The sequence below is a fragment of the Nerophis ophidion genome, linkage group LG02 (genome assembly GCF_033978795.1).
Source record: "Nerophis ophidion isolate RoL-2023_Sa linkage group LG02, RoL_Noph_v1.0, whole genome shotgun sequence".
Lineage (NCBI taxonomy): Eukaryota > Metazoa > Chordata > Actinopteri > Syngnathiformes > Syngnathidae > Nerophis > Nerophis ophidion.
In genome coordinates, this window is record NC_084612.1 from 50,957,626 (window position 1) to 50,976,731 (window position 19,106).

At 39.6% G+C, this 19,106-nt stretch overlaps 1 protein-coding gene across 5 annotated transcripts in view; it reads right to left on the reverse strand.

The window, feature by feature from the left end:
• Window positions 1-19,106, reverse strand: part of LOC133542108 (plexin-A2-like) — a 372,047-nt gene that overhangs the window by 291,901 nt on the left and 61,040 nt on the right. For all 5 annotated transcript variants that reach the window (XR_009804063.1, XM_061885956.1, XM_061885972.1 and 2 more), the window contains exons 2-3: window positions 15,844-17,170; window positions 7,837-8,019 (exon numbers count right to left, since the gene is read on the reverse strand). Coding sequence is in view for 4 of the 5 variants with exons in the window: in XM_061885956.1 (XP_061741940.1) it covers window positions 7,837-8,019; window positions 15,844-17,067 (1,407 nt within the window). In the remaining variant the exon portion in view is untranslated. The remainder of the gene's footprint in view (window positions 1-7,836; window positions 8,020-15,843; window positions 17,171-19,106) is intronic.

Sequence of the window (19,106 nt, forward strand, 5' to 3'; positions counted from 1 at the left end):
CAATCCAACAAAACAAAACACAGCAATACCATAACAATGCAATCCAATTCCAAAACCAAACCTGACCCAGCAACACTCAGAACTGCAATTAACAGAGCAATTGAAAGGACACACAAACACGACACAAAACTAAACAAAAATAGTGAAAAAAAAAAGTATATTATCATCAACAGTATCAATATTAGTTATAGTTTCAGCATAGCAGTGATTAAAAATCCCTCATTGACATTATCATTAGACGTTTATAAAAAAAAAGAAAAAGAACAATAGTGTCACAGTGGCTTACACTTGCATCGCATCTCATAAGCTTGACAACACACTGTGTCCAATGTTTTCACAAAGATAAAATAAGTCGTATTTTTGGTTCGTTTAATAGTTAAAACAAATGTACATTATTGCAATCAGTTGATAAAACATTTTCCTTTACAATTATAAAAGCTTTTATAAAAAACCCTACTACTCTGCTAGCATGTCACCAGACTGGGGTGGATCCTGATGGAATTATATGTAATGAATGAATACAGAATCGTTTGGAATCGGAAAAATATTGTTTTTGAATCGAGAATCGCAAAGAATCGGAAAAGTCGATATATAATCGAATCACGGCCCCAAGAATCGATTTTTAATCGAATCGTGGGACACCCAAACATTCGCAGCCCTATTGTATATATATATATATATATATATATATATATATATATATATATACATATATATATATATTATAAATATATACTATATATATATATATATATATACTATAAATATATACTATATATATATATATATATATATACTATATATACACACACACACACACATATATATATATATATATATATATATATATATATATATATATATATATATATATATATATATATATATATATATATGTGCTTTACAGAGCAAAAATGGGACAATAAAAAAGGAGGATTACCTTCACGTTCTTCAGGAATACGTAAAATCATCAGCCCGGAAGTTGGGTCTTGGGCGCAGTTGGGTGTTCCAACAGGACAATGAACCCAAACACGCATCAAAAGTGGTAAAGGAATGGCTAAATCAGGTAAATCAGGATATAATTAAGGTTTTAGAATGGCCTAACGTGTGGAGTACATATATATATATATATATATATATATATATATATATATATATATATATATATATATATATATATATATATATATATATATATATATATATATATATATATATATATATATATATACATATATATATACATATATATATATACATATGTATATAAATATATATAAATACTCACACATATGTATATATATAAACATATATATATATAAACATATATATATATATATATATATATATATATATATATATATATATAAGCATATGTTTTATATACATATATATAAGTGTATATATATATATATATATATATATATATATATATATATATATGTATACTTATATATATATATACAAATGAATGAGTATGTATCTATATATATATATATATATATATATACAGTATATATGTATGTATATATAAATATATAAATATATATATATATATATATATATATACACGTACACACATATTTATGTTTATATACATACATATATACAAATCATGATATATATACATATATATACAAACCCCGTTTCCACGTGAGTTGGAAAATTGTGTTATATGTAAATATAAATGGAATACAATGATTTGCAAACCATTTTCAACCTATATTCAGTTGAATATGCTACAAAGACAACATATTTGATGTTCAAACTGATAAACATTTTTTTTTTGCAAAAATTATTAACTTTAGAATTTGATGCCAGCAACATGCGACAAAAAAGTTGGGAAAGGTGGAAATAAATACTGATCAAGTTGAGGAATGCTCATCAAACACTTATTTGGGACATCCCACAGGTGTGCAGGCTAATTGGGGACAGGAGGGTGCCATGATTGAGTACAAAATCAGTTTCCCAAAAATGCTCAGTTTTTAACAAGAAAGGATTGGGGCAAGGTAAACCCACAACTGCGTGAGCAAATAGTCAAACAGTTTAAGAACAACTTTTCTCAAAGTGCAATTGTAAGAAATTTAGGGATTTCAACATCTACGGTCTAAAATATCATCAAAAGGTTCAGAGAATCTGGAGAAATCACTCCACGTAAGCTGCATGGCCGGAAACCAACATTGAATTACCATGACCTTTGATCCCTCAGACGGCACTGTATCAAAAACCAACATCATTCTCTAAAGGATATCACCACATGGGCTCAGGAACACAATGTCAATAAATACAGTTTTTCGCTACATTTATAAAGGCAAGTTAAAGCTCTACTATGCAAAGTGATAGCCATTTATCAACAACATCTAGAAATGCCACCGGCTTCTCTGGCCCAGAGATCATATAAGATGGACTGATGTAAAGTGGAAAAGTGTTCTGTGGTCTGATGAGTTCACATTTCAAATTGCTTTCGGAAATATTCGGCATTGTGTCATCCAGACCAAAGGGGAAGCAGACCATCCAGACTGTTATCGACGCAAAGTTCAAAAGCCAGCATCTATGATTGTATGGGGGTGCATTAGTGCCCAAGGCATGGGTAACTTACACATCTGTGAAGGCACCATTAATGCTGAAAGGTACCTACAGGTTTTGGAACAACATATGCTGCCATCTAAGCCCCGTCTTTTTCATGGACGCCCCTGCTTTTTTCAGCAAGACAATGCCAAGCCAAATTCAGCACGTGTTACAACAGCGTGGCTTCGTAAAAAACGAGTGCAGGTACTTTCCTGGCACGCCTTCAGTCCAGACCTGTCTCCCATCGAAAATGTGTGGCGCATTATGAAGCCGGGCTGTTGAACGCCTGAAGCTCTACATAAAACAAGAATGGGAAATAATTCCACTATCAAAGCTTCAACAAATAGTATCCTCGGTTCCCAAACGTTTATTGAGTGTTGTTAAAAGAAAAGGTGATGTAACCATGAACTGATTAACGTGGACCCCGACTTAAACAAGTTGAAAAACTTATTCGGGTGTTACCATTTAGTGGTCAATTGTACGGAATATGTACTGGACTGTGCAATCTACTAATAAAAGTATCTATCAATCAATCAAGCAAACACAGTATTGAACATGCCTTTTCCCAACTACTTTTGCACGTGTTTCAGCCATAAATTCTAAGTTAATTATTTGCCAAAAAAAAAAGTTTAGGAGTTTGAACATCAAATATGTTGTCTTTGTCAATTGAATATGGGTTGAAAACTATCGACACACTCCTTTCAATTGTTTGCCCCCATCAGGGGGGCCAAACAATTGAAGTCCAAGCATAATGGGGAGATTCTTTCTAACAAAGACGAGCACTTTAAGATGCTCAGGTGTCAGCCTGCTCCTGTCTTCATCAATGATGAGTGCTAAAAAGCCCCTCACTCTCGAGTCATTAAAATGTCTTACAACTTTACCACCATGCTTGACTTTATTGTGTCATGTTTTGCACTCCACCTCTTCGTATTTTTTTGTTTTGTAGGGTAAAATAATCCCACACAGCTGACATTTTTAAAGTTACTTTTAATTCACACGGCCGTCTTAACGGTTAGAACATAGTCTGTGGATGTGTTGAAGGTGTGCTGGAAAATGCGGAACGAAGTATAGGGAGCAGCAGAAGAGTGAAATGTATTATTTAAATCGGTGCGTTGGAAAACACGGACAATTTTTTTTTAAAACTGGATCTGGATCGGCATTTTCCCATGCCTTACCGATACGCATTTTTGGGCAAATATCGGCAGCCGATTCGATCCAAATATCGGATCCGGACAACCCTAATACATACACACACACACACACACACACATGCACACACACACACACATACACGCACGTACACACACACACACACACACACACACACACACACACATATATATATATATATATATATATATATATATATATATATATATATATATATATATATATATATATATATATATATATATATATATTCCGGCCATTCCGTGCGCAACCCGAGGGTCCCTGGTTCAATCCCCACCTAGTACCAACCTCGTCACGTCTGTTGTGTCCTGAGCAAGACACTTCACCCTTGCTCCTGATGGGTGCTGGTTAGCGCCTTGCATGGCAGCTCCCTCCATCAGTGTGTGAATGTGTGTGTGAATGGGTAAATGTGGAAGTAGTGTCAAAGCGCTTTGAGTACCTTGAAGGTAGAAAAGCGCTATACAAGTACAACCCATTAATATATATAAATACATACATACATATATATACATACATACATACATACATACAGAAGACATATTATAGGATAGTATAGGATACATCCCTAGTTGTCTTAGTTTTTAGTTTTTATTTAGTTTGGGACTTCCTACGGGTCAATGTGTGGATCCTGCACGTGGGCCATAGGTTTGGGGACCCCTGCTTTAAAAAATGCAGTTACGTAATTAGAACAGAAAAAAATATTAAAGAAAGTGTATGTCACTGGCTCAAAATGTAAGAAAATTCAACTAAACAATAAAGAGCATGTGATCATTTGTGTTTTAAAAAAGTAAATTTTAAAAAATAGTGTTGTAATTGTTTTTCACAGCTACATATGGCACACACACACTAACACACACACACAAACACACACACACACACACACACAATTTCATTGTGCACTCTTAATTGTTCAACTTTATGGGCGCCCAATTTCAGACTTTGAGTCTCAAATGAGTGTTCTGGAACCCATGACATACATTATTGTACACACTCGCAATGAGCGTGGTGAGAATTCTGTCAAGTGTACGCAGGAATGCTCGAGTGGCGGTCTTTTAAGCGCTTTGTAATTCTCCAGTCGAATCAAAAACAAGATCCACTGTGTGACTCTGTCAAGCGAGTGGCTGCTTAAAGTCTCGTTACACGCAGCTCGTTAGGAGATTATGTCCCTCAGTGTTGGCTTGTGTCGTTGCTATGCTAAAAGCTAACACACACACACACACACACACACACACACACACACACACACACAATGATAATCCGCTGAATAATGTCACTTTAATCCCCCATGATATATTAAACATTAACAGTTATGCTAACGAGATCATTAATAGTGAGGATGATTGTTTTAATGAATTAAAGATCCTTTTGGTTACACCAACATGCTGCGTTGGTGAGACTTTAAAAACGGTTTGAAATTATTGTTTTAGCAATGAAAAATATAATGTTTACCGAATAAATACAAGGTTTATCAAATGATCAAGTCAATCCATACCATATTTAGTGAAAAACATGGTGAAACAAAAGCATCATTATTCTATATGGATTACAGTGGAAATTGTGCAATCCGACCAAAATAAATTGCTTTTATAGTACATATTAGGGCTGCCAAAAAACAAATTAACTTGTGATTCATCCCTAAAACTAACAAAAATAAACATTAATTATGTACTGTATTTAGATTAGATTAGATAGTACTTTATTCATTCCGTCAGGAGAGTTCCTTCAGGAAAATTACAATTTTCAGCACAATCCCATTCAAGATCAGACAAACATTACAGGGAGACAGAACAGGATCGCTGACGGGTCTGCCGGCTTCCAGCGCCCCTTACAAAAAAAGATTAAATACAGGTAAACAAGGGGGGGGGGGGGGGATAGAAGATTAAAATGAAATAAAAAAATAGGTCTTAGCCTGGGCCTTGGAGAGGGGGTGCAGACTGAGGCCAAGGGAAAAAAAAAAAAAAAAAAAAAAACCAACAACAACTCATAGCCATAGTACACATCCCTCTTCCATGTGCGTAAGAGGGAAACATCAAACATCAAAGAACACAGAGGACATTAAAGACATTAAAGCAGCAGATACAAGCAGACACTTCTACATACAGCTATGAATAAAAAGTAAAAGAAACATGTCCACTGTGGTGGCCTCTGCGGTGTTCCACGCCATCGTCCGCTGGGGAGGAGGGAGCATGGCCAGAGACAGAAGCAGACCCAACAAAGAAACCAAGACAGCTGACTATTTGCCTGACTATTTGCCTGACTATAACCGCTACTTTTGTCCTTAGCTTCTACAAAACCCAAAACCATTGAAGTTGGCACGTTGGGTAAATGGTAAATAAAAACAGAAAACAATGATTTTCAAATCCTGTTTTACCTATATTCAATTGAATAGACTGCAAATAAAAGATACTTAACGTTCAAACTGGAAAAGTTTGTTATTTTTTGCAAATATTAACTCATTTTGGAATTTGATGCCTGCAACATGTTTAAATAAAGCTGGCAAAAGTGGCAAAAAAGACTGAGATCATTGAGGAATGCTCATCAAACACTTATTTGGAACATGCCACAGGTGAACATGCTAATTGGGAACAGATGGGTAACATAAAAAAGCGACATCAGTGTGTAAAAGATATCACGATATGGGCTCAGGATCACTTCAGAAAACTACTGTCAATAACTATACTTTGTCGCTACATCTGTTAATGCAAGATAAAACTCAACTATGCAAAGCAAAAACCATTTATCAAAAACACCCAAAAACGCCACCGCCTTTGCTTCAGACTGATGCAAAGTAGAGAAGAATTCTGTGGTCTCACAAGTCCACGTTTCAAATTGTTTTTGGAAACTGTGGACGTCGTGTCCCCCGGACCAAAGAGGAAAAAAACCATCCGGACTGTTATAGGCAAAAAGTTCAAAAGCCAGCATCTGTGATGGTATGGGGGTGTATTAGTGCCCAAGGCATGGGTAACTTACACATATGTGAAGAAACCATTAATGCTGAAAGGTACATACAGGTTTTGGAGCAATATATGTTGCAATCCAAGCAACATGTCATGCTTATTTCAGCAAGACAATGCCAAACCAACTTAAGCTATTCATCAAGCAAGAATTTGAAAGAATTCCACCTGTAAAGCTTAAAAAAATGGTCTCCTCAGTTCCCAAACGTTTACTGAGTGTTGTTAAAAAGAAAGACCATGCAACACAGTGGTAAAAATGTCCCTGTGCCAACTTTTTTGCAATGTGTTGCGGCCATTAAATTCTAAATTAATGATTATTTGCAAAAAAAGAAAAAAAAAAAAGTTTCTCAGTTCAAACAATAACTATCTTGTCTTTGCAGTTTATTAAATTGAATATAAGTTTTAAAGGATTTGCAAATCATTGTATTCTGTTTTTATTTACAAATTAAACAATGTGCCAACTTCACTGGTTTTGGGTTTTGTAAAACGGTGCGGCTAATTTATGGATTTTTTTTCGCTAACGGCCACAATGTTTTGTGTTAAAAAAATAGTTTTCGTAAAACGCCGACAGAGACACTGAAAAGGTGTGTTATTAGTTGTGCTACGGCACTTTTGGACGAGTTCTCTCCCTGCAGGTGCTTCTGTTTAAAAATGTACTTCTTGTTTTTCGCTTTCAACCGGAAGTGGATCCCGTTTTGTGTTCCATTCTTCTGCAGTGTTTCTGCTCGAAAGGGTTCTTCATTCATCACGCCAAGCAACGTTTGTAAGTTTTACAATATGACTAAAACATTTCTTACTTACTGAGGCGTCCAATGTGTGATGTATGTAGAGTGGTTTTATGCATACGTGCTATCGTAATGCAATCAAGCTAGCTTCGTTAGAGTAACTAATATGCTAACACCTTTACGAGTGTCTGTCCATCCATTCATCCATTTTCTACCGCTTATTCCCTTTTGGGGTCGCGGGGGGCGCAGGTGCCTACCTCAGCTATAATCCGTGTTAGTAGATATTCTTTTTGTGTTGTTTCAGTTTCACAAATTCCTCAGTAAATTCTGCGCATTGTGTCTTTGTGATTATTTTACCTCGCAGCATGTTAGCATATGATGTTGAACATAGTCCTCACCTTCTTCAGCCTCCCGTTCTTAGTGCCCATGAAGACCACGCTGTGTCCGTTGTAGCTGTAGGAAATTACCGAAGTTAGTCGATCTCGGCTCTCCGTGTAGATGGTGCGGCCCGCCACCAGCTGAGAACCCCCCAGCGGTTGGTTGATGTCCAGGCCGCAGAAGTGCTCGTCAATAGGGACAGGCTGCGAGAGAGAGAGGGAATGGTTGTGAAATAATTAAAACAGCGACTTTTTAGTGCGTGAGGAAGATAAGAGAAGAGGGGCGAGAGTGAAAGGATGGAGGATTGGGGATGACAGATATGAGCGAGGAAGGTGGAGGCAATGACACGGAGGGAAGAGCCTAATTGTATGCCAGAAAAGGAGAGAAAAATCACTTGTGACACGTGTGAATGCTCTTTTGCAACATTCGCCGGGTTAAAAATGCAAACTTCAAACGCTCCCCGGCTGTTGTGTTTGTCCACCGAGCCGGCCGCAAATTTGCGCTGATGGCGAAGCACACGAGGCGCCGTGTACTTTGCACCTGTTCCTGTGATTACTTGATGCACCATCACAAAGACAAGCGGCGTGCCAAAGATGCCGGCGTTTGATAAGACATCAAAGAGCGCTGTGTGCTAAGCGGCCATTTTACCTCTGATGCGTACATACCGGACCGGACTGAACCTAGCTAGCTAGTCATATGTCAGAAAAATGTAGATTCAATCTAGGGTTGGGCGATATATCGAATATACTTGATATATTGCGGGTTTGTCTATGTGCGATATAGAAAATGACTGTATCGTGATATTCAAGTATACGTTAGGGTTAGGGTTAACCCTAACCCTAACCATTTGCCTTTAGCTGCGGGCATTACACTGCATGGATTTACCACTCTTTCTTGTCTCTCCTTCTCACAGAGACATAAAATCAGCGCACTTTCTTAAATACTTCACATACTGTCGCGCGTGCAACGTCATAAAGTACTATTTATATGCCCTCGCGGAGCACAAAGGTAACGTTAGCTGTGATGCTAGCGGAGTGGTGCGGTTAATAATACGAGAGACAGAAAGTGCAAATCTGGTAACAAATGAAGGAAGAATTAACTCCCAAGAAAAACATCAGGTGGCGGAGGTTTGGCTTTAAGCGGGAAGATGTTGAAAAAGTATGCGGCAAAATCGTTGCAACAAAAAGTAGCAGCACTGCTAATGTGTAGCATCATTTGAAAAGTCATCCGCTTGAGAATGAAGAGTGTTTGAAACTCTGCATGTCAACATCTCCGTTCGGTGCCATGCCCACAAAATGCCCAAGCAACTATTTCCACATCAACACCGTATGAAATAAATAGTCAACAACAGAAGATGACAATGACAGTAACCTACCACATAGCGAAAGACATACACTATTTGATTTCCTATTATGCAGCTCATTTTAATTTGACAGTTATTGAAATATCTTGTGTGACATAATGCACAAAAGTGCACTTTATTTGTTTTAAACTATTGTAGTGGCGTTCTGTACAAGAAGTGCACTTTAATTTAGTGTTGTTTTGATAAGTCATCTTAGTGACATCATGCATAAAAGGGCACCAATAACTTATTTTAAAATGTCTCTAACAATCTTGCACTTTCTGTTTTGGAAATGACATGAATGTTTGTGCCACTGCTTAATAACTGTATAATAAATACAGTTGTGGTCAATTGACTTAGTTGTGATTTCCCTCTCTGCATGAAAGTTTAAAATGAGCATATATTAATGCAGTATGAAAAAATTATATTCTAATTTAGACACATAGAATCATCATACTGATGTGATTATATGCATCAAATGTTAAGTCAAGGCTAAGGCAAAATATCAAGATATATTTCGTGTACCGTGACATGGCTTAAACATCCATCCATCCATCCATTTTCTACCGCTTATTCCCTTTTGGGGTCGCGGGGGGCGCTGGCGCCTATCTCAGCTACAATCGGGCGGAAGGCGGGGTACACGCTGGACAAGTCGCCACCTCATCGCAGGGCCAACACAGATAGACAGACAACATTCACACACTAGGGCCAATTTAGTGTTGCCAATCAACCTATCCCCAGGTGCATGTCTTTGGAAGTGGGAGGAAGCCGGAGTACCCGGAGGGAACCCACGCATTCACGGGGAGAACATGCAAACTCCACACAGAAAGATCCCGAGCCTGGATTTGAACCCAGGACTGCAGGACCTTCGTATTGTGAGGCAGACGCACTAACCCCTCTGCCACCGTGAAGCCTTGGCTTAAACATATCGAGATATTAATATAAGGCCATATCACCCAGTCCTAAGTCAATCCCTTATTTGCTCCCAAGAATATGTCCTACTTTGAATTAGGCTCGTGTAAGCATGTGTAACAAGGGACAATGGATGCATTTCAGCTTAAAAACTAACCATAAAGTTAGTTTCGGCAAAAGGTGGGTCCATGACAATGACTGTTTTGTTTGATCAACCGTTTTACTGCCGAGTTACTGACACAGTTAAGCAACAATTAAAGTACGTAAATAAACATTTACAAAATATATGGAAAAGGAATTGGTTCCTTTAAAATTTAGTGGGTTCGGCCTTTAAACCCGTGCATTCTCTCTTCCGGAAAATACAGAGTTTTATTTTGATTGTGGGGCGGTATAGCTCGGTCAGTAGTGTGGCTATGCCAGCAACTTGAGGGTTCCAGGTTTGATCCTCGCTTCAGCCATCCTAGTCGCTGCTGTTGTGTCCTTGGATAAGACACTTTACCCACCTGCTCCCAGTGCCACCCACACTGGTTTAAAAATGTAACTTAGATATTGGGTTTCACAATAAAGCGCTTTGAGCCACGAGAGAAAAGCGCTACATAAATATGATTCACTTCACTTCACATTGATAATCTGTTACCGTTTAGAAACAATTAAGGTTTGTAAATAAACATTTAGAAAATATATGGAAAAGTAATTGAGTCCTCTAAAATTTAGTGGGTTCGGCCTTTAAACCCGTGCATTCTCTCTTTCAGAAAATACGGAAGTTTTATTTTGATTGTGGGGCGGTATAGCTCGGTCAATAGTGTGGCTATGCCAGCAACATGAGGGTTCCAGGTTTGATCCTCGCTTCAGCTATCCTAGTCACTGCCGTTGTGTCCTTGGGCAAGACACTTTACCCACCTGCTCCCAGTGCCACCCACACTGGTTTAAAAATGTAACTTAGATATTGGGTTTCACTATGTAAAAGCGCTTTGAGCCACGAGAAAAAAGCGCTGTATAAATATAATTCACTTCATATTGATAATCTGTTACCGTTTAGGAACAATTAAGGTTTGTAAATAAACATTTACAAAAATATATTGTACCAGTATATATCTGCGGCTTATGGTCTGGTGCGGCTAATATATGTCAAAATAGTTATTTCTTCTAAAAATTGGAGGGTCTGGCTCGAATAGTGTTTTGAAGTTGAAGCTATAACCATTGACGCGCCGCTCTGCAAGAGGTCTTGCTCTTGCTCTTGTCAGCTCGCTAGCAGCTTACATCCATCTTCAGTCAGCAGTGTTTCAGCTACTTCTGAATCACTAATCCATCCATCCATTTTCTACCGCTTATTCCCTTTGGGGTCGCGGGGGGTGCTGTTGCCCATCTCAGCTACAACCGGGCAGAAGGCGGAGTACACCCCGGACAACATTCACACTCACATTCACACACTAGGGCCAATTTAATGTTGCCAATCAACCTATCCCCAGCTGTATGTCTTTGGAAGTGGGATCACTAATCCAAATAAAGTAAGTTTCTTACAAGTATTATCCACGCTGGCCGAGGAATAGCTAAATACCTTGACTACACACTGTAGGATACAATAGCTAACCCCTAACAGCAAGCTAACTCTAAGGACTGTAAACAAATGCCATGGGTGGCTCTACACAGACATCTATTGTAATGGTAAATGGGTATAGCGCTGTTCTACCTTTTTTTAAGGAACTCAAAGCGCTTAAACACTATTTCCACATTCACCCATTCACACACACATTCACACACTGATGACGGGAGCTGCCATGCAAGGCGCTAACCAGGTCCCATCAGGAGCAAGGGTGAAGTGCCTTGTTCAAGGACACAACGGACGTGACTAGGATGGTAGGAGGTGGGGATTGAACCAGGAACCCTCAGAGTGCTGGCACGGCCACTCTCCCAACTTCGCCACGATACAAGAGCCGTACATAGCCGATACTTCAATGATTATGTCGATATTTTTTATTATCACAAAATATTTTGCCTTTTTTATTGTTCATAAACCCATGAAAAACGTCCCTGGACACAGGAGAATTTCAATTATGACCAATGTATGATCCTGTAACTATTGGACTGATACCCAAATTTGTAGTATCAGCCAAAACTTATGTAACGTATCAAACAACAAAAGAATAAGTGCTTATTAAATTTGAACAGGAGTATGGATAGAATATGTTAAAGCAGTTGCTGCTGGTTGAAAATGTAAGTCCTGTTTCGCGCCTTGAATCGGAAGTCGATCCCGTATTGTGTACCATTCGTCCATAGCGTTTCTGCTTGAAAGGATTCTTCATTCTTCATGCCAAGCAACGTTTGTAAGTTTTACAATATAAGTAAAACAATTCTTACTTACTATACCGTCTCATGTGTGATGTATGTAGGAGTGTTTTAATGCATATTTGTACGTGCCATCGTAATGTAATCAGGCTAACGTTGTTAGGGTAGCTAATATGCTAACATGTTTATGAGTGTCGGTGTTAGTTGACATTCTTTTTGTATTGTTTTAGTTTCACAAATTCTTCAGTAAATTCGTCAAACGTCTTGTTTATTGTTTATAAACCCATGAAGTATGTCCCTGGACACAGGAGCACTTTAATTATGACCAATATATGATCCTGTAACTACTTGGTATTGGACTGATACCCAAATTTGTAGTATCAGCCAAAACTAATGTAAGTATCAAACAACAGAAGAATAATGATTATTACATTTGAACAGAAGTATAGATAGAACATGTTAAAACAGAAAGTAATCAGATATTAAACATTACATGAACAAGTAGATTAATAATCCATCATCATCCATCCATCCATTTTCTACCACTTGTCTCTTTTGGAGTGGCGGGGGGTGCTGGAGCCTATCTCAGCTCCATTCGGGCAAAAGGCGGTGTCCACCCTTGACAAGTCGCCACCTCATCACAGGGCCAACGCAGATAGACAAGCAACATTCAGACTCCCATTCACAAACTAGGGCCAATTTAGTGGACAAAATAATAGAATGGTACGCCAGCAAATACCGTATTTTTCGGACTATAAGTCACAGTTTTTTTCATAGTTTGGCCAGGGGTGCGACTTGTACTCAGGAGCGACTTACTGTATGTGTGAAACTATTAACACATTACCGTAAAATATCAAATAATATTATTTAGCTCATTCACGTAAGAGACTAGACGTATAAGATGTCATGGGATTGTTTGGTAAACGTACAGCACGTTCTATATTTTATAGTTATTTGAATGACTCTTACCATAATATGTTACATTAACATACCAGGCACGTTCTCAGTTGGTTATTTATGCGTCATATAACGTTCACTTATTCAGCCTGTTGTTCACTATTCTTTATTTATTTTAAATTCCCTTTGAAATGTCTATTCTTGGTGTTGGGTTTTATCAAATAAATTTCCCCAAAAAATGCTACTTATACTCCAGTGCGACTTAGATATGTTTTTTTTTCATTCTATATTATGCATTTTCTGCAAGTGCGACTTATACTCCGGAGCCACTTATACTCCGAAAAATACTGTAATTAGGAGCCTTTGTTTGTTTACTAAAAGACAAACTGTCTAGTATGTTTACCATTTCACTTAATTCCAAAAGCCTTCTTTGATTGCAAAAATAAATTGTCCCTTTATTTTGAAAATAACACATTTTGGTACTGGGACAATCCTACTCTGCGGTTTGAAATGAGCTTTTATCTTGTAAAATCTCAGACTTCACACGTGTGGGCGGATTAGTTTTTGTAAACAAGAGCGCTAATCTGAAATAGCCGTGTTTCAACTCAGGTAGGAAAAATGTCTGATATCAGCCTCAAAAAAGACATTTAATGAACCGTGCAACGAGACAAGATTGTTTCCCTTTTACTGAGAAACACAGCGATGTGGTGATACGTTATCAGTACTGAGCAATTTAGTCCCCTAGGTTAACTTCACAGCCAGATTAATTATTGCGCCATTATGTGTTGAGTCTGCCTCAGCTGCTCTCATTTTAGTAGCGTCCTATTTGTTTGATAGCATAGTAGAATCAAAGTGCATGCTGGGAAGCAAAGCAGTAATGGATATGATTGTTTTCATCATTGCTTTCGGTGCGTCCCTGTGAGAGGCTCATTATGCATGATTGTAGCTTTTATGAAGGCGTAGTCACGGACGTGTACAAGAAAGCCCTTTTTTTCTCAAGATGAAGAGCGATCCTCGGAGGGTTACAGCGGCGCTGACAGGGACACGAGTGGAGGGACGGGGATGAGGGGAGTGGAAGGGGATTAGAGAAAGGTGGGCGTTGGCGGCCAAACCCCTGAATGAAATCAAAGTGTCTTGCTGAGTGCGATTAACTCTGTGGGCTGGCTCTCTCTCTCTCTCTCTCTCTCTCTCTCTCTCTCTCTCTCTCTCTCTCTTTCTCTCTCTCGGTCCCTCTCTCTCTCTGTCTCTCTCTGTCGCTCTCATCTCCAAAATCAGACTTGGCTGTAAAGTGTTTACAATCACTGTTAATCAAAGAGTTAACCATCTGTACATGCCTCACCAGCATGGTAGCTTTAGCAATTGCTTGGATTCTACTGATGTCACATCCGGCTCATTTAATATCCGTGGTGGTCAAACTAGCGCTGTTCTCAATTGGTTCTTGGCACCATTTAGCCTTTTCTCAAAGAACAAATGTCCTATGCCCTATGTTTGAAAAGGATACATGTTTCATCAGAGTTCTTCGAGATTTTACGAAAGACGACCACAAAAGTACCTCACACTCCAGTCCAAGGAAGCAGAGTTGAAGAATGCACGAGTTTGCAGTGATCAATTTGTGAAAGGTTTGTTTGATATACTTTTACCATTTATTATTTCCCAAGTATTATCTTGATCCATCCATCCATTTTCTACCGCTTGTTCATTGATATTATTTGTATTTCTTAAACACTTTTCTACTGGTATTTCGAAATGCACCAACTCAGCAAGTCTAAATAAAAGAAAGCAAATGTGAGCAAAACTTAAAAGAGTTAAATAAATAAGTTAAGTTTTTACCAAAGACAACAATCATTAATGAATCTTTCAGCGCATACACAATTTTGACATCTAGAGTTATATTTTGATAAACAAAAACGGATGGATGGATGGATTGATAAACAATCATAAATTAATATTTCAGCACGTACACAATGTTGACATTTATCGTTATATTTTGATAAACAATCATACATAAAATTGTTTATCACATACACAATGTTGACATCTATTGTTGTATTCTGATAAAGACAGGAAAAACACGCTATTCGAAAACGACGCGTGCAACAACAGCAACAAACATGCAGTAGACGTGAAGTTAAATCATGAAATACAACCTTACCCAAGCAAAAACGATGCATATGTATCCATAAAAGAGTCTTGATACCAATATCTTTGACTCAGTCTCACAAAAAGAAGTTTTAGACCTCCATGCTTTTACAAGGTTCATCAGTTTTGTCGTATAGAATGATGTCTGGAGCACAATAGTTCAATATATCTTGGAACTCAACGGACAAATAATCCTTAATATCACTCGACTAATCTTTTTATGAAAAGGTATATGATCTATTCCATTGCATAGTTAGATTTTTTGCTTGTATATGCGTTTTGCAAGAATTTACAAACATATTTAAGCCTCTTTTGTACTCAGATAGCCCGCACGCTGCTTGCTTTACAACAGCCATCTTGGCTTGGTTGACCATCACTGCTACTTTTAACTTCCCGGAAGACGTCACGTGACGGAATACAAGCAATAGGATGAATGAAACAGTCCACCTACCGCCTTGGTGCACTGCACATCCTTTCCCAGCAGCCAGTGCAGCTCCAAGTGTCCTTCCCCTTGGTAGCAGGACTGCAGCCTCTCCTTGATGCGCATGTTGATGTCTTGGATGGTGAAGACACAGAGGGCTGAGTGATCGGAAGGGTCGTGATACTGCTTCTGGCCTTTGGAGAACACCGCATAAAGCACGTCATCCTGGGCGCTGATGTTGAGCTCTTTTGCCAGAACCCTGCCGGCCTTGGACAGGTAGGCGGCCTGCAGCAGACGGTACTCCTCGCCTCGGTGGATGCAGCCCACCGGAAGTGACACGTAGGAGTGGAACTTCTTGTCACCTTTGCAGAGGCGGATGATTCGGGATGTGTAGAAGAGATCACCAGGGGATCCCCCGGCCGGCATCCCGTGCTCCGGTGTCTCTGGCTGGACGGTCATGAAGTAGACAAAGTTGCCGCTAGCGAAGCCGTAGATGTAGTAGATGTCAAAGTGCGGGACAAGAGCCAGGGTGTCTGATGGGATTTTTATGAGCGACGAGACAAAGTCTGTGTGAAGTTCATAGTCCAGCATAGCAGAAGATTCCGGGTCACGAGGCAACTTGCGGCTGGAGATAGTTGGGAAGTAGTCCTGCTTGCCGCCGACTGCAGTCCCGATGTACAGGGTGGCGTCTTGACCCAGGGAGGGCACCACCACCCCGTACATTGTCCCTGTCAGGGTATCGCTGGACAGGTAATGTTCTTTTTTGTGAGTGGGCTCCCCGAGGATGAACAAGTCGTCCAGCCTCATGAGCTTGCAGACGCCCTGGTAGAGGCTGCCACATGCCAGGAGGCGGTTGTGGGAGTACTCGATGAGCAGCAGCTTGTTTATGTTGTCTGTGGAGGCCAAGGGCTCCGAGCAGGGCTGCACGATCAGGGGAGGGTAGCACGCTCTGTTGTCATACTCGGGCCCCGTGTCATGGGATACCAGAAGTGTGAGGTTCGGGGACAGCATGTATATCCTGTTTATGGCACCCACGTAAAGCGCCCCAGTGGACTGGTGCACGGTGAGATGGTTCAGCGGCCAGTCCCTCTGCTCCGACTGGAAGCTGTTCGTAATCTGCCCGGCGGCCGTCCTTTGATTCGCGGAGATGAGAGTCAATAGCCCGAGAGCCACGGGCCATGACATGACCTTAAGAGGACTGTGACCTTTAGCCAAGCTGCAACGAGTCCATCTCTTGCACGAGCACGTTCCCATCCCTCACGGGGGAGACCACGCTCTGACGAACCTCCAGGGACTGCGTGTCAGCGAGGCGCAGCCAAAGAACTTGCCGTCCTTCTCCGGTGATCTTCACATCCCTCTGAAAAAAGAAAAATGCGAGTCTTTATGAAGTCTTTAAAATCGTTTCAAGTGCAGCTCATCAGCAATTCTTAAATAGTCTGCTTGTTTCCCTTTTTGTGTGTCTTTTGTCAGGCTCATGATGCATCAAACAAACAAGCAATCAACTGTTCCAAGTTCCTCAGCCTATTTACAAGAGATGGTTTTATGACCCCCCTCCCCACACACACTCATCAACAGGGGAGCTTATTATTTCTGCCTCCCTGTTAAAAAGCACTATTACTTGAACAAAGCATTCACACAATGTTGCGGTGCCTGCATGCTCCTCGGGTCGCCTATTAAAGCCATCCAACCTATTCATGGTGTGTACATGTTTGGGGCCGCTTCCTCTCGCCCCCCACCCTGTCATGTTCTTTTAAATGGCTGAATCCGAGAGGAATTAATCACTCTCCACTGCGGCCGACATTCCCTAAATTAATCAACCTCTTTCCAGGGATGGCAGGGAGTCATTAGAGATTCTGCGCCAGGCCGCATCAACCCTTGCACTTCCTTTTTTAATTTCATTAGCATATTTTATGGAGATATCTCCTGGGGGGGGCAACAATGCCCCTAAAATGCGGGATGAGCTCGGATGAGTTGGACGCATGACAGTGAATGATGTGCTTACATTTTCTTATCATGAAGAGGACGCGGGGCATGATTGGGCCCGGTGCGGCCTGGGAAATGAATTAATTTTCTTTCAAACAGGTTCTCCCCTCATAACAAAGATGGATGTGGAGTGACGGCAAAGACGGCCATTGGAGATTAAGTGGCTCTGCATTCACAGCTGCCACACCAGAGTCTATTAAAGTGGTGATAGAAACGCCTCGACCGAGGGGTCAACAACACACGACTCCCTGGAGCTTTTTCAAAACTGTATGAGAATGGAAAAAGAAGGGGGAAAACAATTTATGTTTTGTTTGAATATGGTTTCTGTAGGAGGGCAAACAGGACACAAACCTCCCTAATTGTTAGATGTTTGTGTTCATCCTTTATTGATTAGAGTATTTGGTGAACACCGATTTATTCTATTAATTCCGGCGGTCCTTGAACGGAACCGTCAGTGTTCAGTGCATGATATCAAAATGACTTTTAAAGTCATTTTGATAGTAGGCTAATATAAACAACTTACATCATGTGTTGCCTTCATTATTACATATAAGGCTTTTAACTTTTTGCGGCTCCATAGAGATTAGTTTTTCATATGTTTGGTCCAATATGGCTCGTTCCAACCTTTTGGGTTGTCAACCATACATGCCAACCCTCCCGAATTTTCCGGGGCACTCCCGAATTTCAGTGCCTCTTCCGAAAATCTCCCTGGACAACCATTCTCACGAATTCCTCCCGATTTCCAGCCGGACAACAAGGCACGCCCCTTCCAGGTCAATGCAGACCTGAGTGATGACAGCCTTTCGTCACGTCCCCTTTTTCTCCATATAGACAGTGTGCCGGCCCAGTCACGTTATAACATCTACGGCTTTTGGAGAGTACACAACTGCACACACAAGATGAAGGAGACAAAGTAGAAGAACAAAGAAGAGACAGTCATGACGACGATAAGTAAGAAGAAGAAGTACAATTGCAAGTCATCAAAGAGGGTGTTGAGCATGGTTAGAAAGATAAAGACAGAGAATGAAACGAGAATGGACAATTCAACCCTAAACTCACTCCTTTCCTGCGAATTAAATTTCACAGATGCTGTCCATACCTATGCTCCGTATTTACTTTATGTATATATGTATATATATATATATATATTTATATATATATAAATATATATATATATATATATATATATATATATATTTTTATATATATATATATATATATATATATATATATATATATATATATATATATATATATATATATATCCATCCATCCATCCATTTTCTACCGCTTATTCCCTTTTGGGGTCG